The sequence below is a fragment of the Oncorhynchus masou genome, chromosome 32 (assembly GCF_036934945.1).
Source record: "Oncorhynchus masou masou isolate Uvic2021 chromosome 32, UVic_Omas_1.1, whole genome shotgun sequence".
NCBI classification, from domain to species: domain Eukaryota; kingdom Metazoa; phylum Chordata; class Actinopteri; order Salmoniformes; family Salmonidae; genus Oncorhynchus; species Oncorhynchus masou.
The window spans coordinates 33,611,312-33,637,763 of record NC_088243.1 but is presented as its reverse complement, the minus strand read 5'-3'; the positions used below and the strand labels follow the sequence as shown (position 1 = coordinate 33,637,763).

The 26,452-nt window shown below is 45.2% G+C and overlaps 1 protein-coding gene across 5 annotated transcripts in view; it reads left to right on the top strand.

Moving 5' to 3' along the window:
- The window catches only part of LOC135525985 (ral GTPase-activating protein subunit alpha-2-like), a 137,360-nt gene that overhangs the window by 20,212 nt on the left and 90,696 nt on the right, over positions 1–26,452 (top strand). For all 5 annotated transcript variants that reach the window (XM_064953977.1, XM_064953975.1, XM_064953979.1 and 2 more), the window contains exons 2-6: positions 9,416–9,526; positions 14,489–14,538; positions 24,784–24,841; positions 25,999–26,042; positions 26,152–26,332. In XM_064953977.1, coding sequence (XP_064810049.1) covers positions 9,416–9,526; positions 14,489–14,538; positions 24,784–24,841; positions 25,999–26,042; positions 26,152–26,332 — 444 coding nt within the window. The remainder of the gene's footprint in view (positions 1–9,415; positions 9,527–14,488; positions 14,539–24,783; positions 24,842–25,998; positions 26,043–26,151; positions 26,333–26,452) is intronic.

Here is a 26,452-nt window from a genome sequence, read left to right as displayed (position 1 = left end):
TATGGAATGAATTGAGGACACTGTGGCTGTTAGCTAGCGGTTCTGCTCAAGGTTTCCTTGATTGAGGCAGTGACATGGTGACTGAACTGAACTGCAGCACAGTACTGTATGGCCTGCCTAGTGACACAGTGACTACTGTCAAGTCTACACTCCTCCAATGGGGGGGGGGGGCTCTCTCTCTTTTATCCATCTCTCTCTGGCCCAAGGCACCAGCACTGAATCAAAACCAGAGAAAAAGTATGTTGTTTTACATTTACATTTAAGTCATTTGGCAGACCCTCTTATCCAGAGCGACTTACAATTCTGTCTGTCCCCTGTCTGTCCCTGTCTGTCCCTGTCTGTCTCTCTGTCCCTGTCTGTCTCTCTGTCCCTGTCTGTCTGCCTGTCCCTGTCTGTCTGCTTGTCCCTGTCTGTCATTGTCCTTGTCTGTCCTTGTCCCTGTCTGTCCTTGTCCCTGTCTGTCCTTGTCCCTGTCTGTCCCTGTCTGTCCCTGTCCCTGTCTGTCTCTCTGTGTCCCGGTCTGTCTCTCTGTCCGTCGGTGTCTGTCTCTCTGTATTTCTGTCTCTCTGTCTGCTGTGTCTCTTTCTCTGTGTGTGGGCCAGAGTGATGGGGGTTTCAGGTAGCTAACCTTGCATCCATCCATCCATCAGCCTCCACATTAGCAGCAGCTCTATGTTGTTGCCCTCAGGCGAGTTAGCCTGGCTAAAGACCCCCCCCCCCACCCCCCCACCAGTGTGCGTGTCTGCTCTGAGCCTCAGTCGCTCCTATATCTCACTCCTCCTGACAGGCGGCCAGAGCAGGGACAGAGCTAGGTCTAAATGCTAATGAGTCTGTCTGATCACAGGTTGATCAGCTAGGTCTAAATGCTAATGAGTCTGTCTGATCACAGGTTGATCAGCTAGGTCTAAATGCTAATGAGTCTGTCTGATCACAGGTTGATCAGCTAGGTCTAAATGCTAATGAGTCTGTCTGATCACAGGTTGATCAGCTAGGTCTAAATGCTAATGAGTCTGTCTGATCACAGGTTGATCAGCTAGGTCTAAATGCTAATAAGTCTGTCTGATCACAGGTTGATCAGCCAGGTCCTCCTGTAGGAATGTGACATAGCATATTAATGACTGCTTGGCTCCGTTCATCTCCCTGCAGCTAGGGAACATTTCACACACTTTTCTACAGTAAATGGCTTCTTGTCGTTATGGCTACAGGAAGTGTTTCAGTTTGAACAGGTTAAGTGTCCAGATGTTTTTACAGTGCAGTGTAAATATCCATGCGGCTTCAGATGACTGGATGACCAGTTCAACGTGATTGGCTAGGCCTAATGCACATACCAGTGGACCCTTAATCAGTTAGATCACCTCCTAGTTGTAATGTAGGTACCGTTAAACATTCACTAGTCTAGAATGTCAACCATGCATGCTTCTCACCCAATTCACTTTCTCCACCAAATGCATTCGAATTGTTTTAGTGTCTCCAGGTCTAGTTGATTTGGTCCGGAGTCATGTCGGAGTGGTCTTGTATTGTTTAACCGCCGATGGCGCTGACGTCACACCGACGCAGACAGGACTCCCGTGTTGACGTGATGTCATGTGACATCCCGAGACCTAGGTGTCAAACAGTCGTGACTTTTTCGATGTTATCTGACGTTTTGGAGCCGGTCAGAGAGAACAGTGAGGATAGACAGTCAGCACTATACATGTCAGCGTGGAGAACATGTTGTGTTTCGCTTCCTGAGTTACCTCCCTTTGAATATTTAATATGACCATCAGGTATCGGCTCATCTGAATAGCTGTTGCAGGTTGTTATTCATGGGGACTCAACAGCTGCTCTGATCTGACTGACAACAGGAGATCTTCCTGCACACGATCAGGAACAGTCAGTCGCTTGAAATACTTAGACCCAAGGCAGGATTCCTTTTAGTATTCCGTTGTGATTTCGTAAACAGTTTTTTTTGGGGGGGGGGTTTAATTTTCAGTGTAGAACACTTACTCCGGTAGCCCACTTCTGAACTCCTCTGGGATATGGCCTGTATTCTACTACCTCCCCCTACAGGGTGACTCAATAGTACTCTTGTGGCTTACTATCGTTTAAGATACAAAGCATTAGCTGTGTGTCCGGACTGCCATTGCCAAGAGGCGGATTAGCGATTGGCCGAGTGGAATTACAAATAAACTGTTTGGAATAGGAACTGACCCCGGGTCTGTTCTAGAGGTGGACCAATTAATCAGAATGGACGATTTAATTAGGGCCGATTTCAAGTCTTCATAACAATCGTAAATCGGTAATTTTGGACACCGATTTTTGCCGAATTTTTTTTTATTACATTTTTATTTTTACACCTTTATTTAACTAGGCAAGTCAGTTAAGAACACATTCTTATTTTCAAAAACGGCCTAGGAACAGTGGGTTAACTGTCTTATTCAGGGGCAGAACGACAGATTTTTACCTTGTCAGCTTGGGGATTCAATCTTAACTAGTCCAACGCTCTAACCACCTGCCTCTCATTGCACTCCACAAGGAGCCTGCCTGTTACACGAATGCAGTAAGCCAAAGTAAGTTGCTAGCTAGCATTAAACTTATCTTATAAAAACAATAAATCAATCATAATCACTAGTTAGAACTACACATGGTTGATGATATTACTAGTTTATCTAGTGTGTCCTGCGTTGCATATAATCGATGCGGTGCGCATTCGCGAAAAAGGACTGTTGCTCCAACCTAAAACCTAACCATAAACATCAATGCCTTTCTTAAAATCAATACACAGAATATTTTGAAACCTACATATTTAGCTAAAAGAAATCCATGTTAGCAGGCAATATTAACCAGGTGTAATTGTCACTTCTCTTACGTTCATTGCACGCAGAGTCAGGGTATATACAACAGTTGTGGCCTCCTGGCTCTTTGCAAACTAATTTGCCAGAATTTTATGTAATTATGACATAACATTGAAGGTTGTGCAATGTAACAGGGATATTTAGACATATGGATGCCACCCGTTAGATAAAATACGGAAGGGTTCTGTATTTCACTGAACGAATGAACGTCTTGTTTTCGAGATGATAGTTTCCGGATTCGACCATATTAATGACCTAAGGCTCATATTTCTGTGTGTTATTATATTATAACAAAGTCTATGATTTGAGAGAGCAGTCTCACTCAGCGATGGTAGGCACCAGCAGGCTCGTAAGCATTCATTCAAACAGCAGCTCTTCGCAATGCTTCAAGCCTATCAACTCCCAAGATTAGGCTGGTGTAACCGATGTGAAATGGCTAGCTAGTTAGCGGGGTGTATGCTAATAGCGTTTCAAACGTCACTCACTCTGAGACTTGGAGTAGTTGTTCCCCTTGCTCTGCATGGGTAACGCTGCTTCGAGGGTTGCTGTTGTCAATGTGTTCCTGGTTCGAGCCCAGGTAGGAGCGAGGAGAGGGATGAAAGCTATACTGTTACACTGGCAATACTAAAGTGCCTATAAGACCATCCAATAGTCAAAGCTATAGGAAATACAAATCGTATAGAGGGAAATAGTCCTATAATTTCTATAAAACTTCTTACCTGGGAAAATTGAAGACTCATGTTAAAAGGAAAAACCAGCTTCATATGTTCTCATGTTCTGAGCAAGGAACTGAAACGTTAGCTTTCTTATATGGCACTTTTACTTTCTTCTCCAACACTTTGTTTTTGCATTATTTAAACCAAATTGAACATGTTTCATTATTTATTGGAGGCTAAATTGATTTTATTGATATATTATCATTCAGTATTGTTGTAATTGGGGTGGCCTAGTGGTTAGAGCGTTGGACTAGTAACCGGAAGGTTGCAAGTTCAAATCCCCAAGCTGACAAGGTACAAACTTGTCGTTCTGCCCCTGACAGGCAGGAACCCACTGTTCCTAGGCTGTCATTGAAAATACGAATTTGTTCTTAACTGACTTGCCTAGTTAAATAAAGATAAAATTACAAATACATTTAAAAAAATCGTCCGATTAATCGGTATCTGCTTTTTTTTGGGGTCCTCCAATAATCTGTATCGGCTTTGAAAAATCATAATCGATCAACCTCTAGTCTGTTCTCTGCTGTTGATCTTGTCCCGAACTCCTTTAGCCACACTCAACAATCACACCAACACCTTCCTCTCCTCTCTGCTCCTCTGTACTGAGAGAGGTGCTATTGTGTCGGGATCAGTGAAATGTTGGCACTCGCTCACTTCCACACACAGAGAGGTCTCTCTGAGGAGCAGCAGTCCCTGTTCCCCTCAACAGTGAACAGCAGGACATTTCCTCTCCTCACATATCCATCCATCCACCGTAACAGTCAGTGCTGTGTGTAGATGACAGATGAATGGCTGGTGTTAGCCACATTCCCCCTCCTGTTTCATCATGCAGTCAGGCAGCTCAGCTCCTTGTTGATCCTGTAGCTGTTGTAGTCTCTCTGAAGGATTCAATATAACATCAGCCTCCTGCATTCCCCGGACCTGCAGAACTGGTTCTACGTCCGTCGGCACGGCAACAAGGGAACTGAGAGCCCATTGAGTGGGGGGGACGGGGTCCCACAGGGTTCAATAAAGCCCTACCAAAACTCATGAAAGCACTAACCGTGCAAAGGATGTCCATTGAAATGCACCAGTGTAAACAGCAGATCAACACTACTGTATTGTCTGTGTGGAAGATCTCTTGAGAATTCTTCCCTCTGTCAGAAATCGTTCCGTCTTCTCTGTGAACTTGTCTCTTGCTCCATCCGTCACGCTCCATAACCTGGCGAGAGGGGTTTGGTTTGAGCAGATGGAGAGCAGTGAGTCTGTGTGAGGTAGAAAGAGCCGGATGACAGGCTCTGATGGGTCTGTGACATGCAGGACGTCAAACAGAAATGATCCAACTCCACGCTCGCACACATACGCTCACACACACACACAAATACACACACACACACACATACGCACGCACGCACACACACACATACACACGCACACACACACACACATACACACGCTCACCGCCTCATGTTCAAGGGATTGGCGTAAACACAGATCTAGGTCAATCTATCAAATTCAGATGTTAATGATGGACAGACATGTAAACTATGTTGGTTGTTGACTAGAAGTTCAACATTCCAATTTCCCAGGCACACAATTTCCAAACCAGCCAAGTTGGCTAGTCGTTAGAACAAAATGTTTGTTATTGCATTCACTCTGTGAAGCTACTTTGTTGTCCAAAGAAGAACTCCCCCTGGACAATAAAGGTTAGTGGGGTTAGTGGGTCTCCTGACAGCTGTAGGACAGGAATATGGGAGGAAGTGACCTGGGAATGGCTTTATCACCTGACCAAAGACCCGCCGCTTGCACGCGTGCACTCCTTTCTCTTTTATGCTCTCTCTTACACACACACACACACACACACACACACACACACACACACGACCCTCAAGCCCTCTTGATTCCCTCCTTCCCTGAGGATGTGCCTGCTGGTCTTCTCTCCTCTCCTGTTCTCTCCCAGCAGGCTAGTGGGTTAGTGGGTGGGTACTGCTGCTGATGAGTCAACATGTATTCCTGAGCGGTAGGCAGGAAGCGCTCCAACACAATGAGCAGTGCTGAAAAGTGGACCATGTGAGGGGCTGAGATAAGAGCGCTGCCTTGGCCCTTGGTACTGGGTCTGTACTGTCTTTTGTCACTGGGAAAAGAGCTGGTAAGGTGCAGAGCACAGTGTGTGTGTTATTATTCCAGCCCCTGTCTGAATAGAGACCTTTTGGATTTTCACGTTCAGGTTATTAGACCTGAAAGTTATTCATTAGACCTAGTGGCCTAAGGCTAGCTAAAATGCTCAACGATTTGGCTGGCTCATTGGATCTATTCCTAGATCTACCACTGATTTGTTGTGCCTTGTGAAGGCATCCGCATGCTTCGATTTGGCTGGCGGCTACCCCAACTCGGCTAGTGTGCTCGTACACTCCCTTAAAAAACCTTCACATGAAAAAAGAAAAGCGGAGTTAGTACAGTTTGTCTGTTTTTAAGACACCGTATACAGTAGTATATACACACAGTAGCCAGTATACACACAGTATACAGTAGTATATACACACAGTAGCCAGTATACACACGGTATACAGTAGTATATACACACAGTAGCCAGTATACACACGGTATACAGTAGTATATACACACACGGTATACAGTAGTATATACACACACGGTATACAGTAGCCAGTATATACACACACGGTATACAGTAGTATATACACACACGGTATACAGTAGTATATACACACACGGTATACTGTAGTATATACACACACGGTATACAGTAGCCAGTATATACACACGGTATACACACGGTAGCCAGTATATACACACACGGTATACACACGGTAGCCGGTATACGGTAGCCGGTATACACACGGTATACGGTAGCCAGTATACACACGGTATACGGTAGCCGGTATACACACGGTAGCCGGTATACGGTAGCCAGTATACACACGGTATACGGTAGCCGGTATACGGTAGCCAGTATACACACGGTAGCCGGTATACGGTAGCCAGTATACACACGGTATACGGTAGCCAGTATACACTTCCTCAAAATAGTCGGAATTCATTTGGTCATTTTAAGAAATCTGTCATAAATTGTGCCGTTTTTGCAAAGGATATCTTAGTTTCACAATTTTGCATCTGACTCGGATGTTTGGTGCAGTATTTCTAAAGTGAACCAAATGTGAATGTGTTCTCTCATTGAATGACAGCAGGCACATTATTGAAGAATTCCTACGGTTGACCAATTGCCAATGGGGACATAGACTTGGGCGTTTGACTTGGGCTTGCCTTGAGAGGAAAAATAAATAAAACGTGTGCCCGAACAGCCCAAAAAAAACCTTGCTGAAGTCCTAAATGAACAAAAACGTCACACAATGTTGTCATAATATATGCACGAACTGTTTTGGCTGGGAAACACGCAGACAACTTAAAGCAGACACTGAGTTTTTTTATTGATGGGCTGAGGTGTGTGTGTGTGTGTGTGTGTGTGTGTGTGTGTTCTAAGTATGACAGTGTGGTGTGAACTTAAAGGACAGTGATTTAGCTCAGTGACTGCATACCAGCACCAGCATGCCAAATGAGAGAGGGGGAGATGAGATGGATGTTGTGAGAGTGGCAATGTTAAGCCCCCCCCCCCCCCCAAAGGATTCACAATCTTTCGAAAGTGCTTAGTTAGCTAGTGAGCGTGTGCAGGAAAGGGTATTATGCCAGTGTGTTATTAGGATCTGAATGGAATTTCCCTTGTTGCGAAATATGACACTTTGTGTGAAGGAGACTTATTTGCCATGCTGTTGTTTTTGGCACATTGCTTAGGGCAGTCAGGTCAAGTGTAAAGTTTAACCTGATCGAGTACTCTCTTATTTTGTAAACATTGCTTAAGGATTTGGAAATCTGTCTATAGCTGGTCGGGGATCTGCAGAATGTAATGAAAGGAGGAAGGATGAGTATGCAGGCTGGAGAATGGTCATCTCTGCTCTACATTTTCTTTTATTCTCGTCTCCCCCCCTAGTCCCAACATTTCACTGATTTATGTGCTACTGTGTGTTTTTGCCTGTTTTGCTGCCGGTATTAAAAGACAGTGTCACATGGGAATACTGCCGTATAAAATGGGCTACTCTGCTTCTTCTGCCGTTTTGTTGTTGTTATTATGGTTTTAATAGTTAGCCTAGTATTGTGGTGCTGCATTTCCGCTCTGTTGCAGATGATTGTGGGAATATTTTTTTATTTTACCTTTATTTAACTAGGGAAGTCAGTTAAGAACAAATTCTTTTTTTCAATGACGACCTCGGAACAGTGGGTTAACTGCTTGTTCAGGGTCAGAACGACAGATTTGTACCTTGTTAGCTCGGGGGTTTGAACTTGCAACCTTCCGGTTACTAGTCCAACGCTCTAACCACTAGGCTACCCTGCCGCCTCGAATAAGGCCTGATATGTCTTTCGATTCAATCAGAGCTGCAGTCAGATTAACCTGAGAACTAAGGACAAGAGCAGCTCCTGTCTCATCCAGGACCATTTACTCTGTGATGGCCGTTGTTTGCCTTTAACTGTGGGCCAAATCCATGGAACACCGATTCAAACTCTATTGCCAGGGCGATATCCATGATTCTTCATTATCGGTGTTTTAATCTGGGGGCAAACATAAATCACAAGACAGACTGTCATTGTCCCACAGTGGCTGGCTGGATACAACTACCAGCAGTCCCCCTGAGCCATTTACTGGAGACTGTCTGGGATAGGTTCGGGCCCCGTCCAGTTGACTGGTGGTTGATGGTGTATTTAACACAACTGAGGACCAGGACAGACTAGAGCCTCAACAGAAGGTGAATCTTAATTGCTCAATTAGGGGGAAGAAGTCTAATTGGTTTACATCCTTATAGGAACATGATGACATTCAAGCCTGGTCGCAGAGCGATGTGCTTTTTAGTCATCTTTGTCATGTTTTTTTTAGCATGCCAGCAAATACAAGAAGACTTGGCTGAAGAATAGATCTGCTAGCAGGCTAGAGCTAGCCAAGACCTACTGTGCATGTATGACTGCTGCTGGTCCTGTTCCCCCAGACATCACCTGAGGTCAACATGCCTCAACCCTGGCCTTGGAAACCTCTACACTCTCTCCCCATCTCCATAACAGATCACCCTCAACCACCAGCACAGCACCGCTCACACACCACACATGGCTAAGAGCTTTTACAGTTTGGTGAGCTATTAGTTTCATTTCAACTAATTTAACAAACAAAGACAAAAAAACATCGTTGAATCAAGGTGTTATGCAGAGGATTGGAGGAGAGTTGTACGGAATGTAGGTTAAAGTAAGGTTGTCCCAGATTCTGAAATTGGAAACAGCTTGCGCTAGTGAAGTCCCGTTGACAGATGTGTAATGGGCCTGTCCTCATAGAGCGAGGCCTACGCTCTCAGTTAAAATTCTATGGCTCTGCCCTCTCCTGTACCTCAGTATGTCCCTGCTCATCAGTGATGCTCCTTGGGGATTCCGTCCTCCACTCAGCCACGTGTATCCCCCCCTTTTTAATGATCTGCACCATTTAAACAGACAGCATCCACGGAGTTAACCGCTTTCTTTATAGCATGGTGGGCTAGCCTAATTAGACGTTTTCCCTCTCAAACCCCTTGGTGTGCTGTTATGTAAATCCTCACATCCGCTGAATTACCAAGGATGTTTAAGCTTCTGATTTATGTATGACAACATATATGTTTGATTGAGACACGGGAGAGAATTATGGATACTCTTCTCACTGGAATCTTTCATTGTTAGACTGTAATGGCAGCGATTTTTACATTTTGGCCAGTTTCACTAAACAACAATCCTTGTATTTTGTTTGTCTGGCAGTTGAAAATTGATCTGACGGTGTGTGTTTCTGTCTGTTTCCTTTTGCAGAGATCATTGAGAAGAGTGAATTGAAGACCTTCTTCGAAAGCAACTGTTCGCAGATTTATTTTATCTTCTATGAAAATTTCATTACACTGGAAAGTAACTTAAAGCAAAAAGGTAAGGAAGGGTGTGCTGCCTGTGTGTGTGTTTTAAAACAGGGCCTATGACTACTACCCCAGTAGTAGAGTGTATAACTAGCTGGGTAAACTACCCCACTAGTAGAGTGTATAACTAGCTGGGTAAACTACCCCAGTAGTAGAGTGTATAACTAGCTGGGTAAACTGCCCCAGTAGTAGAGTGTATAACTAGCTGGGTAAACTACCCCAGTAGTAGAGTGTATAACTAGCTGGGTAAACTACCCCAGTAGTAGAGTGTATAACTAGCTGGGTAAACTACCCCAGTATCTACCCCAGTAGTAGAGTGTATAACTAGCTGGGTAAACTACCCCACTAGTAGAGTGTATAACTAGCTGGGTAAACTACCCAGTAGTAGAGTGTATAACAGTACCCCAGTAGTAGAGTGTATAACTAGCTGGGTAAACTACCCCAGTAGTAGAGTGTATAACTAGCTGGGTAAACTACCCCAGTAGTAGAGTGTATAACTAGCTGAGGTAAACTAAACCCCAGTAGTAGAGTGTATAACTAGCTGGGTAAACTACCCCAGTAGTGGAGTGTATAACTAGCTGGGTAAACTACCCCAGTAATCTACCCCAGTAGTGGAGTGTATAACTAGCTGGGTAAACTACCCCAGTAGTGGAGTGTATAACTAGCTGGGTACCCCAGGAGTGTATAACTAGCTGGGTAAACTACCCCAGTAGTGGAGTGTATAACTAGCTGGGTAAACTACCCCAGTAGTGGAGTGTATAACTAGCTGGGTAAACTACCCCAGTAGTGGAGTGTATAACTAGCTGGGTAAACTACCCCAGTAGTGGAGTGTATAACTAGCTGGGTAAACTACCCCAGTAGTGGAGTGTATAACTAGCTGGGTAAACTACCCCAGTAGTGGAGTGTATAACTAGCTGGGTAAACTACCCCAGTAGTGGAGTGTATAACTAGCTGGGTAAACTACCCCAGTAGTAGAGTGTATAACTAGCTGGGTAAACTACCCCAGTAGTGGAGTGTATAACTAGCTGGGTAAACTACCCCAGTAGTGGAGTGTATAATTTTCAGCTCATTCAGAGCCGGTGTGTTCAATTCTGCAGGGGGGTTGTTGTTTTCATTCCATGACTTCCCTTAGCTGTTCAAAGCCAATTAGATTAACATAAATTCAGATCTGGTATTACATTGCAGCAGGTTAATGATTTGAGTGTGCAACCAAGGTGATGATCAGTGATTTTGGGACCATTCAGAGATGAAAAAGACAACTAGCAAGACGAGGCACAAAACCCTAAATCAAATCGAGCTTTATTTATATAGTACATTTCAGACATGAATGCAACACACTGTACTTCACAGGAAAAGCTAATTACATTTTTTATTTGTTATTATATATATTTACTACACAACAAACATGAGGATAAAAAACTAAAGAATCACAATAAAAACTGAAAGACTAGAAAAGCTAAAAAGATGTGTTTTAAGATCTCTTTTAAATATGTCCACAGTTTCGGCCTCCCTCAGGTTCTCTGGCAGGCTATTCCAGAGGCTGGGAGCATAATAACTAAAGGCTGTCTCTCCGTGCCTCTTGGTTCTAGGCTTTGGTAAAGTTAAAAGGCCAGTGCCAGAGGACCTGAGGGACCTACTGGGTACATAACTTAAAAGCATGTCTGATTTTGAAGATCTAGAGCTTATGTACTACATGTTCAAGTTGGATTTATCACCACCTCAGCCCACAGTGGGGGTTCTGAGGAACTATAGGAATGTCATTATTTTAAGGTTTGTTTCATACTGTTGAAGTCGGAAGTTTACATACACTTAGGTTGGAGTCATTAAAACTTGTTTTTCAACCACACCACAAATTTCTTGTAAACAAACTCTAGTTTTGGCAAGTCTGTTGTGTCATGGGCAAAGTAGATGTCCTATCATTTTTACAGACCGATTATTTCACTTATAATTCACTGTATCACAATTCCAGTGGGTCAGAGGTTTACATACACTAAGTTAACTGTGCCTTTAAACAGCTTGGAAAATTCCAGAAAACAATGTCATGGCTTTTTGACATAATTTGAGTCAATTGAAAGTGTACCTGTGGATGTATTTCAAGGCCTACCATCAAACTCAGTGCCGCTTTGCTTGACATCATGGGAAAATCTAAAGAAATCAGCCAAGACCTCAGAAAAGTAATTGTAGACCTCCACAAGTCTGGTTCATCCTTGGGGGCAATTTCCAAACGCCTGAAGGTACCACGTTCAGCTGTACAAACAATAGTACACCAGTATAAACACCATGGGACCACGTAGCCATCATACCGCTCAGGAAGGAGACGCGTTCTGTCTCCTAGAGATGAACGTACTTTGGTGCGAAAAGTGCAAATCAATCACAGAACAACAGCAAAGGGCCTTGTGAAGATGCTGGAGGAAACGGGTACAAAAGTATCTATATCCACAGTAAAATGAGTCCTATATCAACATAACCTGAAGGCCGCTCAGCAAGGAAGAAGCCACTGCTCCAAAACCGTCATAAAAAAGCCAGACTACGGTTTGCAACTGCACATTGGGACAAAGAGCGTACTCTTTGGAAAAATGTCTTCTGGTCTGATGAAACAAAATAGAACTGTTTGGCCATAATGACCATCGGTATGTTTGGAGGAAAAAGGGTGAGGCTTGCAAGCCGAAGAACACCATCCCTACCGTGAAGCACAGGGGTGGCAGCATCATGTTGTGGGGGTGCTTTGCTGCAGGAGGGACTGGTGCACTTTACAAAATAGATGACATCACGAGGAAGGAAAATGATGTGGCTATATTGAAGCAACATCTCAAGACATCAGTCAGGAAGTTAAAGCTTGGTCACAACTGGGTCTTCCAAAAGGACAATGACCCCAAGCATACTTCCAAAGTTGTGGCAAAATGGCTTAAGGACAACAAAGTCAAGGTATTGGAGTGGCCATCACAAAGCCCTGACCTCAATCCTATAGAACATTTGTGGGTAGAACTGAAAAAGCGTGTGTGTGAGAGGAGGCCTACAAACATGACTCAGTTACACCAGCTCTGTCAGGCGGAATGGGCCAAAATTCACATAACTTATTGTGGAAAGCAACCCGACACGTTTGACCCCACGTTAAACAATTTAAAGACAATACTACCAAATACTATTTGAGTGCATGTTAACTTCTGACCCACTAGGAATGTGATGGAAGAAATAAAAGCTGAAATAAATAATTCTCTCTACTATTATTCTGACATTTCACATTCTTAAAATAAAGTGGTGATCCTAACTGACCCAAGACAGGGAATTTTTTACTAGAATTGAATGTCAGGAATTGTGAAACTGAGTTTAAATGTTTTTGGCTAAGGCGCATATCAACTTCCGACTTCTGTCACTGAAATATGTCTGTACACAACAGACTGTGTAAAATGTTCCAGAGTAGAAAGCGTTTATTAGTACAGGGGGTCCCAAGCTTTCTTGCGTCTGGGACCCCTTGCGTCTGGGACCCCTTCTGTGATAGCAAATTCGGACCTCATAATATCACAACACAACTCCTACTTTAGAGTGCATTAAAAATAGCATATAAGCAGTTTTTACCTTGACTTCTGCCGTGCCTGGCCGGAATAATCAAGTCTCGGGTCCTGGGAAAGAACATTTTAAATGCCCCCCTCTTGGCATCAGAGAGAACATTTTCCAATCTAATTTCCCGCAATTCTACACATGTTGCCTTGGTGCAGAGAACAACATTTTTGGCGAATACAGGAAGAATGGAGTTGACAAAATTAATCAACGATTGAGTGCTGTGGATACCAATATCCCTGTGAGCCTCCCAGGCCCATGTTGTGCATCTCAGGGTTTAAGAACATAAATTGTGGATGAATAATATTATATTGTACCCTACAAACTTTTTAGTTTGTTGCTAGCAATATTCTTAAAAACCATCTAAATGCATAATAATAACATTTTCAGATCTGGATGCAGACCTCTGCAGTACTTCTCTTTGGGAAACCCTGGATTAGTATCGCTGGGAGCTAATAATAACCTAGAAAGTGCATCACAGCAACCGTACATTTCCCAGAACCCTCTCCTTCTCAGAACACCGAACACATACCACACTCCACACTGACATTACTCCTTGAGTTTAGTGCAGGATTCACAGAGACATGTACTCGAGGTAAACTAGTTTAGATAGAGGGAGGAGAAAAGCTTGATCTGGCCTGTTATCTAACCCAAGGTGGTGCTACCCCCCCCCCCCCCCCCTGCTGTCAGTCTGTTTGTTGATGAATGGGCTCTGTAACGCACACCCCTCTGTGGTTCCCCTCCCCAAGTCCCCTTCTAGCACTTACTGAGCCCTGCGTGACTGCCTCCATGTATAATGCATGCTCCATCGTAGGGCCTTCAATAATTAACCCCCTCCACATTCCCCATTCTCACTACTCTTTAAAGCACTGTTCTGATGACATGGTTGAGAGGGATGACTTCAGCTTCCGCATTGTCCTCCTCACAGCTTCAGACCCTAGCTCTATTTTGATCATGACCTTGGGAGGAAGTGACCGCCGGTATACCAGCAGCTGCCTTGTTGTAGTGCTCATAACTCGTAGAGATCTTTTACTTACTTACACACACACACACACACACACACTGTGAAGGGTTTATAGTACACAGACAAGATCAGGAAAGTCACACAACTGTCAGGGCTTTGGAATGATGAAGTACATTAGTGACATTCATCTTGGCCCTAGAGAGCTGCAGAGCCTGCCAGTTCTCATCCAAGTCATTATGTCTCACTTCATTGTAAGAGAGAACTCGCATCCCCGGTGTTGTGATCAATTAGGACTTACAAAAGTGATCTGGATGATAAGCAGATGCTGGACTGCAGAAGGAAGTTTGGAAACCACTGAAGTGAAATGAACTAAACATTTCTGACAGGTTCCAAACCCCAATGTTGAACTGTCTTTCCTCATATGGATGAAACTGACTCTTTTCTCTCTTTCAGGGAACAAATCTCAGAGGGAGGAGCTGGACTCTATCCTCTTTATTTTTGAAGTAAGTTGCTGTACCTTTCTGTTCTGAATCATGTTGATGATTCCCTGTCTGATGTCTAGTGACAGTTCCAGCAGTAGACATGGATCAGATCTGTCTCTGTGGTTACGGCATTTCAACCTGTTTATTCAGCTCTACAGTCAGCTGAAGGGAGGGGCCAACACCGTTTCCTTGGTGCTAATTCGACCTGCCTGCCTACTTCCCGAATTGACCTCAAATAGAAAAAGAAAGGGGGTTGTTAAGGAATAAATAAACCCTGCTTGATTGTTTTTCACCAGTCGTTGAAGGCAGCACACAGATGGCAAAAACCTTGCTGTGTACTGTATTCATTTGCAGGGTTTTTGTTCAGTAGAGATGAGTGATGTGTGGGCTACACGGTTTATAAACAGCTTGACTGATGTCATTCTCCAGTCTGGTGCTTCTCCTGGAGGTTAAAGTCCCCCACCTTGTTTTCCCACCTGACGCAAACAGCAGCTCCAGTTTCCAATACAAACAATACAAGCTGTCAGTGTCTAGAAGAGTGGTGGAGAGAAGCTAGAAGAGAGCATATGTCAAGGTCCTTTCAGTGGAAATGGAGTCTGTGTGTGAGGGGAGTGTTCTTCTCATTGCGTCGACAGAGGTCTTTCTAGCAGGGCAGGACAGAGGAAGAGGAGCCCAGAGCTGAGGTCTGGACATGGGCCCACTGGTCTCTCAGTGTGAGATTGAGTCTAAACGGTGTCAGCAGGCCATATACTCTACTCTAGGGACGGGCAACTGGCAGCCACTGTGGCCCCTCATGATGAGTTCAGATTTTTTGTGGCCCCCACTCCAGTCCAAGTTGCCTGTCCCTTCTCCACTCTGTCTGAGAGCTACCCAGGCATCTTCAACGTATTATCATTTTACATCAAATGTATCCCCATATGTGGACTGCGTTTGGCTTGTTATTCGCAAACTTACAGGTGTGAGGTGCAGAACATGCTATATATATTGTACTTTATTAGCATGCTGGTATCGCAGGTGTACATGATATCCTGTGTTATTGACAGTCAGCTGCTTACAGTCTTTCTCCTGTATTGACTGTTGAGCGAGAACTTCACCAACGGAGTTCAAACTGTATTTGTGATACCTGACTTTCACCTGAATGAACTCCTCTCTACGTACATTTTAAAAACCTGGGCTCCAGTCAAGCTGACATCCAACCCGTTATTGACAGGAAGTGCTCTCTGTCTGTTCATGTGGCACGAAGCTAGGCTTCAGTCTGGCTTTCTCTGCCTCCCTCCGCAGCATGAGAAGTCTGTCTCCCTCCACACGCACTCAGTCATATGGCCTCGGATTCCACATGCCTTTAAAAAAAATATTTCTAGGTTATCCTTTGAAAAAGAACTAATATTGAAAGCAGCTTAACCCAAGAGTGTTCCCCTTTAGCCCCGTGTGCTTTTACAGTGTGCCGAGAAGATAAGCTCACTGAGTGGTGTGTACAGGACCGATACGAACAGCTTTGATCCTCAACTGACACACGGTGTTCCCTTCTCTCTGAGCTGCTAGATTAGATATGTTGGATTGTACGTGGCTGTTTATAACAGTCCGGACTTGATATACCAGGTCTATCTGCGAGCGTACGCCTGGCACCTATGGGTGTCGTTTTGTGTTCGGCCCCCAAAGAAAGCATTCACTTCACAGTGTAAGGGGATAGATTTGTACAGTAGAAAAGGCCTGGAAATAGGTTCCCAGTAGAAGGTTTTGAAGGTGTGCACAGGTTTATTTCCTTCTGTTCTCAAGGGAGGGCATGTGCCTGTTGTCGGGGCCCTTCTGTGCGGTGTCTTTGTACTATTACTTTTGGATCAGATTCAAATTGCCGACATCTTGTGCTGGGAACTGCAATGCCCCTAGTACTGTAGCAGGTCTGTATCATCAGTTTTAGTTGGCTCGTCCATCAACCATAAAGTCATCCCCAGACAGCACAGAGGTGGGTGTGTGACTGGATGACTGCAAGGATAAAGCCATTAGTGACTCCACACTTTGACACTTTTTGATTCGGTTTGACAGACGGGCCAAGAATAAAGAATCTCTCTGCCTTCAATAAACCACTTCATGAATTCATCCCTGTAAGTCTCCCGATACCATACTAAAGGAAGCAAGCTCCTAGCTCCAGTTGTCTCCGCTCTCCAAGCTCCTAGCTCCAGTTGTCTCCGCTCTCCAAGCTCCTAGCTCCAGTTGTCTCCGCTCTCCAAGCTCCTAGCTCCAGTTGTCTCCGCTCTCCAAGCTCCTAGCTCCAGTTGTCTCCGCTCTCCAAGCACCTAGCTCCAGTTGTCTCCGCTCTCCAAGGAAAGATGAGAAACTAGGCTACAGATTCCCCATCTGTCAAACTAAGACCCCATCTCTGGGCCTGCTTGACGTTTCCCCATCGTGTTATTGTTTTGACCTGCCTGTGCTGTGGAGATGACCTTACTGTCACCGTGGTGCGGTATGTGAGCCTCCTTTTCTGAGGGTGGTTTGGGGGGGGTCATCCTCTGTGTAGCAGAGCCTGCTAGAGGGGTAATGGGTTTTTCTGTTCTCCCTCAACGCAGCACCCCCACCCCCTGCCGTCGTCTCCCGCCACCTCCCTGCCCTCTCTGCGTGTGGTGGCATTGTCAGGGGCAGCTTGCGCTGTTGCACTGGCGTGTAGTGTGTGTGTGGTTACACCACGGTATGATGAGGCGCAAGAGAGCCTGTGTACTGCTCTTCATGCCACAGACACAAAATGTCACAGCATACCTGTACGTCTGCCCTTCAATGCACCTCCTAACACGCACAGTTAAAGAGTTCAGTAACCAGCCTAATCAATACCTGCCCCTGGCAATACCGAACCGTTGTCCGTGCCGTCCCTTGTTCAGTCCATGTTTTGGACAACCTATGAGTGCCACAGATCAAATGCACAACAGCAATGGACCGAGTCCTCTCAGCCAGACCCATCACATTAACCGCGTATCACACGTTCAAAGGCAACTGTCAGAGGAGATGTCACAGCGTGACATAGAAGCTGAGGGCAGAGGACAGAGGGCTGCTGGCCTGCGCTACACGCTGCGTGTTTGCTAAGTCATGCTGTGAATACCACCTCTGAACTTGATCGACCCTGGCTGCCTCCCATGAAACACTTGCCTGCCTTCACTCTCAGATTGGCAGTGGGCATAACGGCTGCTTTCTCCCAGCCCTGGCCTGCCTCTCCCCATCACTTCCTCACTTTCCTCTGTGTCTTCACTGCCAAGAGGGAGCAGGCTTTGGCTAGGCCACTGCAGCGGACACTACACGCTAGAATAGGTACACACTGACTGCACAGTATCTGCCGCTAGCCTACAAGTGGGCTAATCAGTCAATGACAACATCCTTGCAGTTGTTCATATGTCGAGGCCACACTGGATGTAGATGCTTTAGGGTGTGTGTGAACACCTCCCTAATATTGAGTTGCACCCCGTTTTGGCCTTAGAATAGCCTCAATTGGTCGGGGAATGGACTCTACAATGTTGACTCCAATGCTTCCCACAGTTGTCAAGTTGGTTGGATGTCCTGTGGGTGGTGGACCGTTCTTGATACACACGGGAAACTGTTGAGCCTGTAAAACCCAGCAGCGTTGCAGTTCTTGACGCACTCAAAGCGGTGAGCCTGGCACCTACTACCATACCCCGTTCAGAGGCACTTCAATCTTTTGTCTTGCCCATTCACCCTCTGAATGGCACACATACACAGTCCACGGCTTGTCTCAATGCTTACAAATTATTCTTTAACCTGTCTCCTCCCCTTCATCTACACTGATTTGAAGTGGATTTAACAGGTGACATCAATAGGGGATCATAGCTTCACCTGGATTCACCTGGTCAGTCTGTGTCGTGGAAGTGTTCATTAATGTTTTGTACAGTCAGTGTAGATACAGAACATCAGCATCAGTCTTCACACTTTTCAACTAATTTACAGATCATTTCCTGCTGTACCGACAAATTGCAACACATTTGAGTAGGTGGATGAGGAACGCTGTGGGAGAGCGGCACTAAATACAGCAAGTGTATGTAGGTGGAAGTCATGGGACATCGCTCTAGACCTCTGGCGTCATTGTCACAAGACGGGAGCTCTGTGGTCACATGACAGGACTCCCAGACCCACTGACTCATGGTTATTTACCCTCCCTCATGGCAGAGGTGACGGGTCAGTGGACAGGACATCATTGGAAATTCGTGAGAGGCACACATAAAAAGTAAGTTATTTTTGTGTTCAATACACAAGTTTGAATATAGTGCATTTCAATCATAGATAAAAGACTGTTTTGTTGATCTTGGGGTTGTGCGATTGGCTGTGGCCCTGTGATTCTGACCAGGTTAGGGGTTGTGAGATTGGCTGTGGTTCTGACCATGTTAGGGGTTGTGAGACATGATGTGGTTCTGACCAGTTTAGGGGTTTTGAGACAGGCTGTGGCCCTGTGGTTCTGACCATGTTAGGGGTTGTAAGATTGGCTGTGGCCCTGTGGTTCTGACCATGTTAGGGGGGGTGGTACTGCCTGTGATTCTGATCAGGTTAGGAGTTGTGAGATTGGCTGTGGTTCTGACTAGTTTAGGGGTTTTGAGACTGGCTGTGGCCCTGTGGTTCTGTAACCAGGGGACCTCCGAGTGAAGTGTGTGTGTGTCTGCTTCCCCAGTATCCGGGCAGCGACCTGACTCTGAGCCCAGCATCCGTCACCCAGTCCCTGACTCACCACTCTGAGCCCAGCATACGTCACCCAGTCCCTGACTCACCACTCTGAGCCCAGCATACGTCACCCAGTCCCTGACTCACCACTCTGAGCACAGCATCCGTCACCCAGCCCCCGACTCACCACTCTGAGCACAGCATCCGTCACCCAGCCCCCGACTCACCACTCTGAGCCCAGACATCCGTCACCCAGCCCCTGATTCACCACTCTGAGCACAGCATCCGTCACCCAGCCCCCGACTCACCACTCTGAACCCAGCCATCAGTCACCCAGCCCCTGATTCACCACTCTGAGCACAGCATCCGTCACCCAGCCCCCGACTCACCACTCTGAACCCAGCCATCAGTCACCTAGCCCCTGACTCACCACTCTGAGCCCAGCCATCCGTCACCCAGCCCCCGACTCACCACTCTGAGCCCAGCCATCCGTCACCCAGCCCCCGACTCACCACTCTGAGCCCCACTCACCCAGCCCCTGACTCACCACTCTGAACCCAGCCATCCGTCACCCAGCCCCTGACTCACCACTCTGAGCCCAGCCATCCGTCACCCAGCCCCTGACTCACCACTCTGAGCCCAGCCATCCGTCACCCAGCCCCTGACTCACCACTCTGAGCCCAGCCATCCGTCACCCAGCCCCCGACTCACCACTCTGAGCCCAGCCATCCGTCACCCAGCCCCTGACTCACCACTCTGAGCCCAGCCATCCGTCACCCAGCCCCTGACTCACCACTCTGAGCTCAAGGCTGCTCTGACCTACAGACTGGGAAAGTCTGTTCAGAATACACAGAATACACTTCAATAGGGTGGTGCTCAGAGGGTTTTTAATATACCTTATTTGATGCAACAAATATGCCTTTGGGTAAAGGAGAGCAGATAGAAAAGGAGAGCTCTGTGAGAGCTAAATTGATGTTACTTTTCTCCACTATTTGTGGATATCAGCCAGCAACTGAACACTGTGGTTGTCTGTGTGTAGACCCTTGGGACTCAGGCCAGCCTACTCTCCAGTCAGTGCTGTAGTATAGACAGGACGGTAATCATGTTATGAAGGCAAGAGGACATGGAGGAGAGGAACGAGCTCGATTTACACAGCTCTCATGATTTACTGTGCTAGTCTCTGCCGTCGCTCACGGGGGCAGACGATTGGCCGTGATTGATGTCAGTTTTACTGCTCGCTGCAGAGCCGACCCATTAAAATGCTGGGTATGTAAATGTGAATGTTCCAAGTAGGTCATGAATAAAATAATGTCAACCTGTATTGTGGCTGCCCGTCCAATACCTCTCCTCTGGGTTAATGGCCTCATCTCCCCCTTCGTCCGCATCAAGGGTGAAAGAGCTCAATGGCTTTTTATTGGCTTGTTTTCTACTAGCCAACATCCTTCAGGAGAATGTACATGGAGCCATTGTGCGTTTTTCCTCCTCCGGTTTGGATTAGGATTGTCAGATCTTCCGCAGGAGACTTCTGGTTGGCGCTTGCAAAGTCAATGGTCGTGGGTTCGATTCCCGCCGGGGCCACCCATATGTCAAATAGGTATGCACGCATTGACTGTAAGTGACTTTGGATAAGGTGTCTGCCAAATAGCATAAATGTCAGCCTTCACCTGACCACTAGAGAGTTTAGATTTGTCATTTGATGCATTGCTGTCGAGTAGTAGTCTAGGCCTTCATTTTGTAGGTTGCTATTATGGTCTAAACCTCTGGGTATCTATTAGGCAACCGTCACTGGGTTTGCCTTATTTGCCTACTCTGCCTCACTGGCAGTGGGTTGAACTCGCCGGCCCTGTCAAAAACAAATCCTAGCTGATCATTAAAAGGTTTTTTTTAAGACCTGCTATGAAACGTAAGGGTCAGCGAATTCCGCTTGCTTTGACTTTGACAACAGTGGAATATGTGAATACTGATCGGACTGGTAATCATTAGCTTGAGGAAGAGCTACAGTGTATTGTTGCTGCCACCTACTGGTCAGAGAGTAGTATGAAGCCGTTTCACGAATGCCTTTTTGGTTATGTGTGCTACATTGCATGTCTGATAAGCTTGTTACGATCAAATGTAGATATCGCGCAAGCAAGAACTCCGTTTGATAGGCTACTTAACCAATCTGATCAGATCCATATTAGGCCTACTTCTATTTGATAGTCTATCGGCTGTCATCATTTGAGCTCAGCATCCATCTACTTCTACAAACGGCTGGTGATTTGGTTTCAGTGTAAATGAGTAATCCACTGTTTACACTGTGGGGGTTGGCCTGGAAACATTTTCAGTCTTCCACTGTATGACCCGACATTTTACTGTCACATATTATTTCACCACTGTAGGTGGTGAAGGCCTAGTGATCTACTGAACTGTCCTACACATTTGAGTTACTCCAACATTTTCAATGCAGGTTCACGCGATAGTTGAATTAAATGACAGTGAACTGTGACCCTGCTCTATTCGCCTGCTGTGGCTCTCTGGGCTGTGATGGTCACATGCCTGCCATGCCATTCACTCGCTACTCCACTGTGACTGACTGCCCTATAGAAACTGTCTCTGGCTCATATATGGCTGGTTTAAGAAAAGTTTCCTCATGTTTTTCTGGAAAGTACGCTCGCTCTTAACATGAGTTGAAACTCCACTGAATCCTGTTGACTTATTCACCAACTTTTCTCGTTGTTGCGTCGAAACAAGGATGAGAGAGACTCTACAGGTGCGGTGTTACATCCTACCAAAGTGAAGCTTAAATCAGTGGGTACAATGACAAAAACAAAGTCTTCAAAGTTCCCCTGAGGCTGTCTGTGAGCACTGGAAAGCCCTTGTGGGACACCTCTGGTAGAAGTGTATTCTGTGTCATGTACGCCCTGTGGCTGGAAACCTAAGTACGGATCATGTAAATGTGGTTGGAGTCGGACGCGTCCCTCCGTAATACCCCATCTTTATGCCTGGAGTACGTCTCCAGATTAGAGTAACTCAGTCAGCCCGCTCTGCTCAGCCCCTTTGTCAGGCTCACAGTGCTTCATATCAGCCAGTAAAGTCCCATTGTTGCGGCTGCCATTCCCACAGCCGCGGGGAGTCTCCCCGCTTCTGCTCTGCATTCCCTGCCTTCCCCTGGACGAAGGGTGGGTGTTACACACACACACACACACACCACCCTCCCTCTCTGGAAACCACACAGGCTTAGACTTACCCCCCACTGTTTTACCACCTAGAGTAATGTCTGCATCTCCAAGGAGAGCATCAGTGCTGGGAGCTGGGCATGTCTAATCCCAGCCGGGATCAATAGAAAGGTGCAATAGAGAAGGACATGTATCGTCACGCTCTGGATCAGAGAGGAGTCAACCAGGACACAGGGACACCAGGAGTGATGGCTGTCAGATTTCTGTTTCTATCACTGAGAAGGAGAGGGATTTAGACGGAGAGTGGTGTAGACACGAGGAGAGATGCACAACGAGAGAGAGAGGAGAGGTGGAGGAGGGGAGAAATACAGAGCGGGGGGAGGTGTTGATAAACCGAGATGTGCTGTACTCGAAACATGAGATGCGTTTTGGAAGCCATAATGTGACATGGCTGCTCTCCTCTTGGCTACTGATCCAGGATCTGGTCTCTCTCGCTCTTTCTCCGTGCTCTGCATGTGTGGACTCTTCCTTCAGTCTCTATTTCTCAAGACTCACTGCAAGTTCAGTTTGCATGTATAGCTACTGCTGGTGAGGACTTAATGTTCAGAGTCCTCTCTCTATCTGACTCTATCTCTATCTCTATCTCTCTCTCTCTATCTATCTATCTATCTATCTATCTATCTATCTATCTATCTATCTATCTATCTATCTATCTATCTATCTATCTATCTATCTATCTATCTATCTATCTATCTATCTATCTATCTATCTATCTATCTATCTATCTATCTATCTATCTATCTATCTATCTATCTATCTATCTATCTATCTATCTATCTATCTATCTATCTATCTATCTATCTATCTATCTATCTATCTATCTATCTATCTATCTATCTATCTATCTATCTATCTATCTATCTATCTATCTATCTATCTATCTATCTATCTATCTATCTATCTATCTATCTATCTATCTATCTATCTATCTATCTACCTATCTACCTATCTATCTATCTATCTATCTATCTATCTATCTATCTATCTATCTATCTATCTATCTATCTATCTATCTATCTATCTATCTATCTATCTATCTATCTATCTATCTATCTATCTATCTATCTATCTATCTATCTATCTATCTATCTATCTATCTATCTATCTATCTATCTATCTATCTATCTATCTATCTATCTATCTATCTATCTATCTATCTATCTGCTCTATCTATCTATCTATCTATCTATCTATCTATCTATCTATCTATCTATCTATCTATCTATCTATCTATCTATCTATCTATCTATCTATCTATCTATCTATCTATCTATCTATCTATCTATCTATCTATCTATCTATCTATCTATCTATCTATCTATCTATCTATCTATCTATCTATCTATCTATCTATCTATCTATCTATCATCTATCTATCTATCTATCTATCATCTATCTATCTATCTATCTATCTATCTATCTATCTATCTATCTATCTATCTATCTATCTATCTATCTATCTATCTATCTATCTATCTATCTATCTATCTATCTATCTATCTATCTATCTATCTATCTATCTATCTATCTATCTATCTATCTATCTATCTATCTATCTATCTAATCTATCTATCTATCTATCTATCTATCTATCTATCTATCTATCTATCTATCTATCTATCTATCTATCTATCTATCTATCTATCTATCTATCTATCTATCTATCTATCTATCTATCTATCTATCTATCTATCTATCTATCTATCTATCTATCTATCTATCTATCTATCTATCTATCTATCTATCTATCTATCTATCTATCTATCTATCTATCTATCTCTCAGATCAGAGCTTTATCATGCAGGCCAGGGTAGGGTTGCTCTACCAAGTGGTTCATCAATTACCCACAATCTACTGGCCATTACCGGACCAGCCGCCACACACTGCACATTCCACAGTGGTGTCCTCTCTTCTCACCCCCCGTCTCTTTTTTTATCCCCCCAGAGGGACCCAGTTAACCCCTCCCTCAGTGTAGGAGTAATTATAGCCTGCTGAAAGGTCACACGCTCTAATTGAGTTGTACATTTCATGGTCGGCGAGGTGATGACATTTCCAGCGTTGTCCCGTGTCACCGGGGCCACCCCTATAGCAGGCCAGAGACACACGGAGGAGGAGGAACGGACAGCAGTGTCTACTGGTTGACTGACAAGGCTGCTATGCTTTTTTTAAAGTGGGCTCTGTTTAGGATGTATGGCTGAGCAGCTTAGCAACATGGCCCTGTCTAGTGTGTGGTGTGCAAATGTGACTTGTTTAAAGCCTATCGAGTAAAAATAATTCTGTCCTCTCTCTATCTGTGATCATGTTTATCTGCTCTGTCTCTGTGTTCTGATTTGTCTGTACGGAGAAAGACACTTCAGGCATTTGTGGTAATATTTTACACGTTCCTTCCCATCTTCTCCAGAAAATTCTGCAACTTCTACCAGAACGAATCTACAGTCGATGGCAGTTCCACAGTATAGGTATGTCCAGTGAATCAGCTGTTTCTAAGTTGGTACTCACTCTACCCTCCTTGAATAGGCCTACAGTGGTAATATTTGCATTCTTCCGCATGGGTGCATTAGTCAAAGGTCTGTCCCCTCCTGTGTTACGACAACCACCGAAATAAACCACGGAAGCATAGATTATCGGCACAACCTCTTTAACAGTTTGTGTGAGAAGAAAATAATTAGTCGCGGAAGGAGAGGTAAATGAAAAATGCAAATGAGAGCTTCATTTGAAATGCAAATTGGTAATTGAATTATGCGTCGCTCGGTTTCAGCCTCGCAAGCAGCGATAACCTCAATTATAATCTTCTGTTTGTCAGCCGTTTCCCTAAAGCGACGAGGCAGAGATCGTCGCCGCGGATCAACCCCTGGGGCTTATTGCTCCCACTATGGAGGCTCATCTTCCCTCGGCAGTCCCCAAACACGCTCCCTCGTCCACAAAACACCAGCTAAAACCTGTCCCTCCTTCCCTAGCCTCATCCTTAAGGAGTCACCTCACCTAGACAACTGTTGCCTATCATTGACCCTGCTGCCCAAAGTAGGTAGAGGACAAAACTCATTAGCAACACGGACAAGGAACGCCATAAGCTGTAGAACTTATAGTGAGATGCAGAAAGACAGGGCTCAGTGATGTCTTTTTAGGGCCCCCTCCACTAGAGAAACAAGCATTTACAGACCGTCACCTGGTGGAAAATGTATCTCGGTCTCTCCTTATGTCTCATTTCCAATCTCTTGGAGCCCAGGAGTTGAGATTGGAAGCAATTTATTCTTCATTTTTTTCCCAACACATTGATTTAACCTGATGAGTGGAGAAGCAGGCATTTAGCAATCAGAGCAATGTCTCATTTGATTACCGCAGACCTGATTGGCTTCATAACTGCACGCCAGGCAATTGATGTTCATTTTCATCAGGAGAATGAGCAGCCTTCCCTCCCTGACTGGTTTATCACCACCCCCAAGGTCAATATTTACTGATGGAACAGACCGACGTGCTTGTCTCTCTGTGTTAAGTGTAACTATGTGCAGAGAGGAGTGTGTTGTATCTCTAGTACACATCAGGTGGAAGGCATATCTCTTTTGTTGGTGTCAGGGTTTGTCCTCTGTTCTTCATGCTTTCTCGCTTTCCGTTGCAGGTTCTATTCTGAAAAAGCTTTTGCACACTGGAAACTCGTTCAAGGTGAGACTTGTTTAGCGTTTTCTAACAAACTTGCACATGTTACTCCCACGTGACTGTGAAGGATCCTGTTCCGTGTACAGTAACCTGTCCTCTGTCCTCCTGCATGCAGATCAGATGTGAGGGAATTCGTCTGTTCCTGCTGTGGCTGCAAGCCCTGCAGAATAACTGTGCAGAGGAGCAGTTCCTCATCTTCGCCTGCCTGGTGCCAGGCTTCCCTGCTGTGCCCTCCACCAGAGGACCCTGCACCCTGGATACCATCATCTACAACCCTTTCTCCAACCCGCCCGATGGTGAGACCCCTCATCCTCTCTCACACACACACATTTGTTTTTACTATCGTTGTCGGGACCAAGCGATTGATTTCCATCCAAAATCCTATTTTCCTTAACCCATAACCCTAACACCTAAGC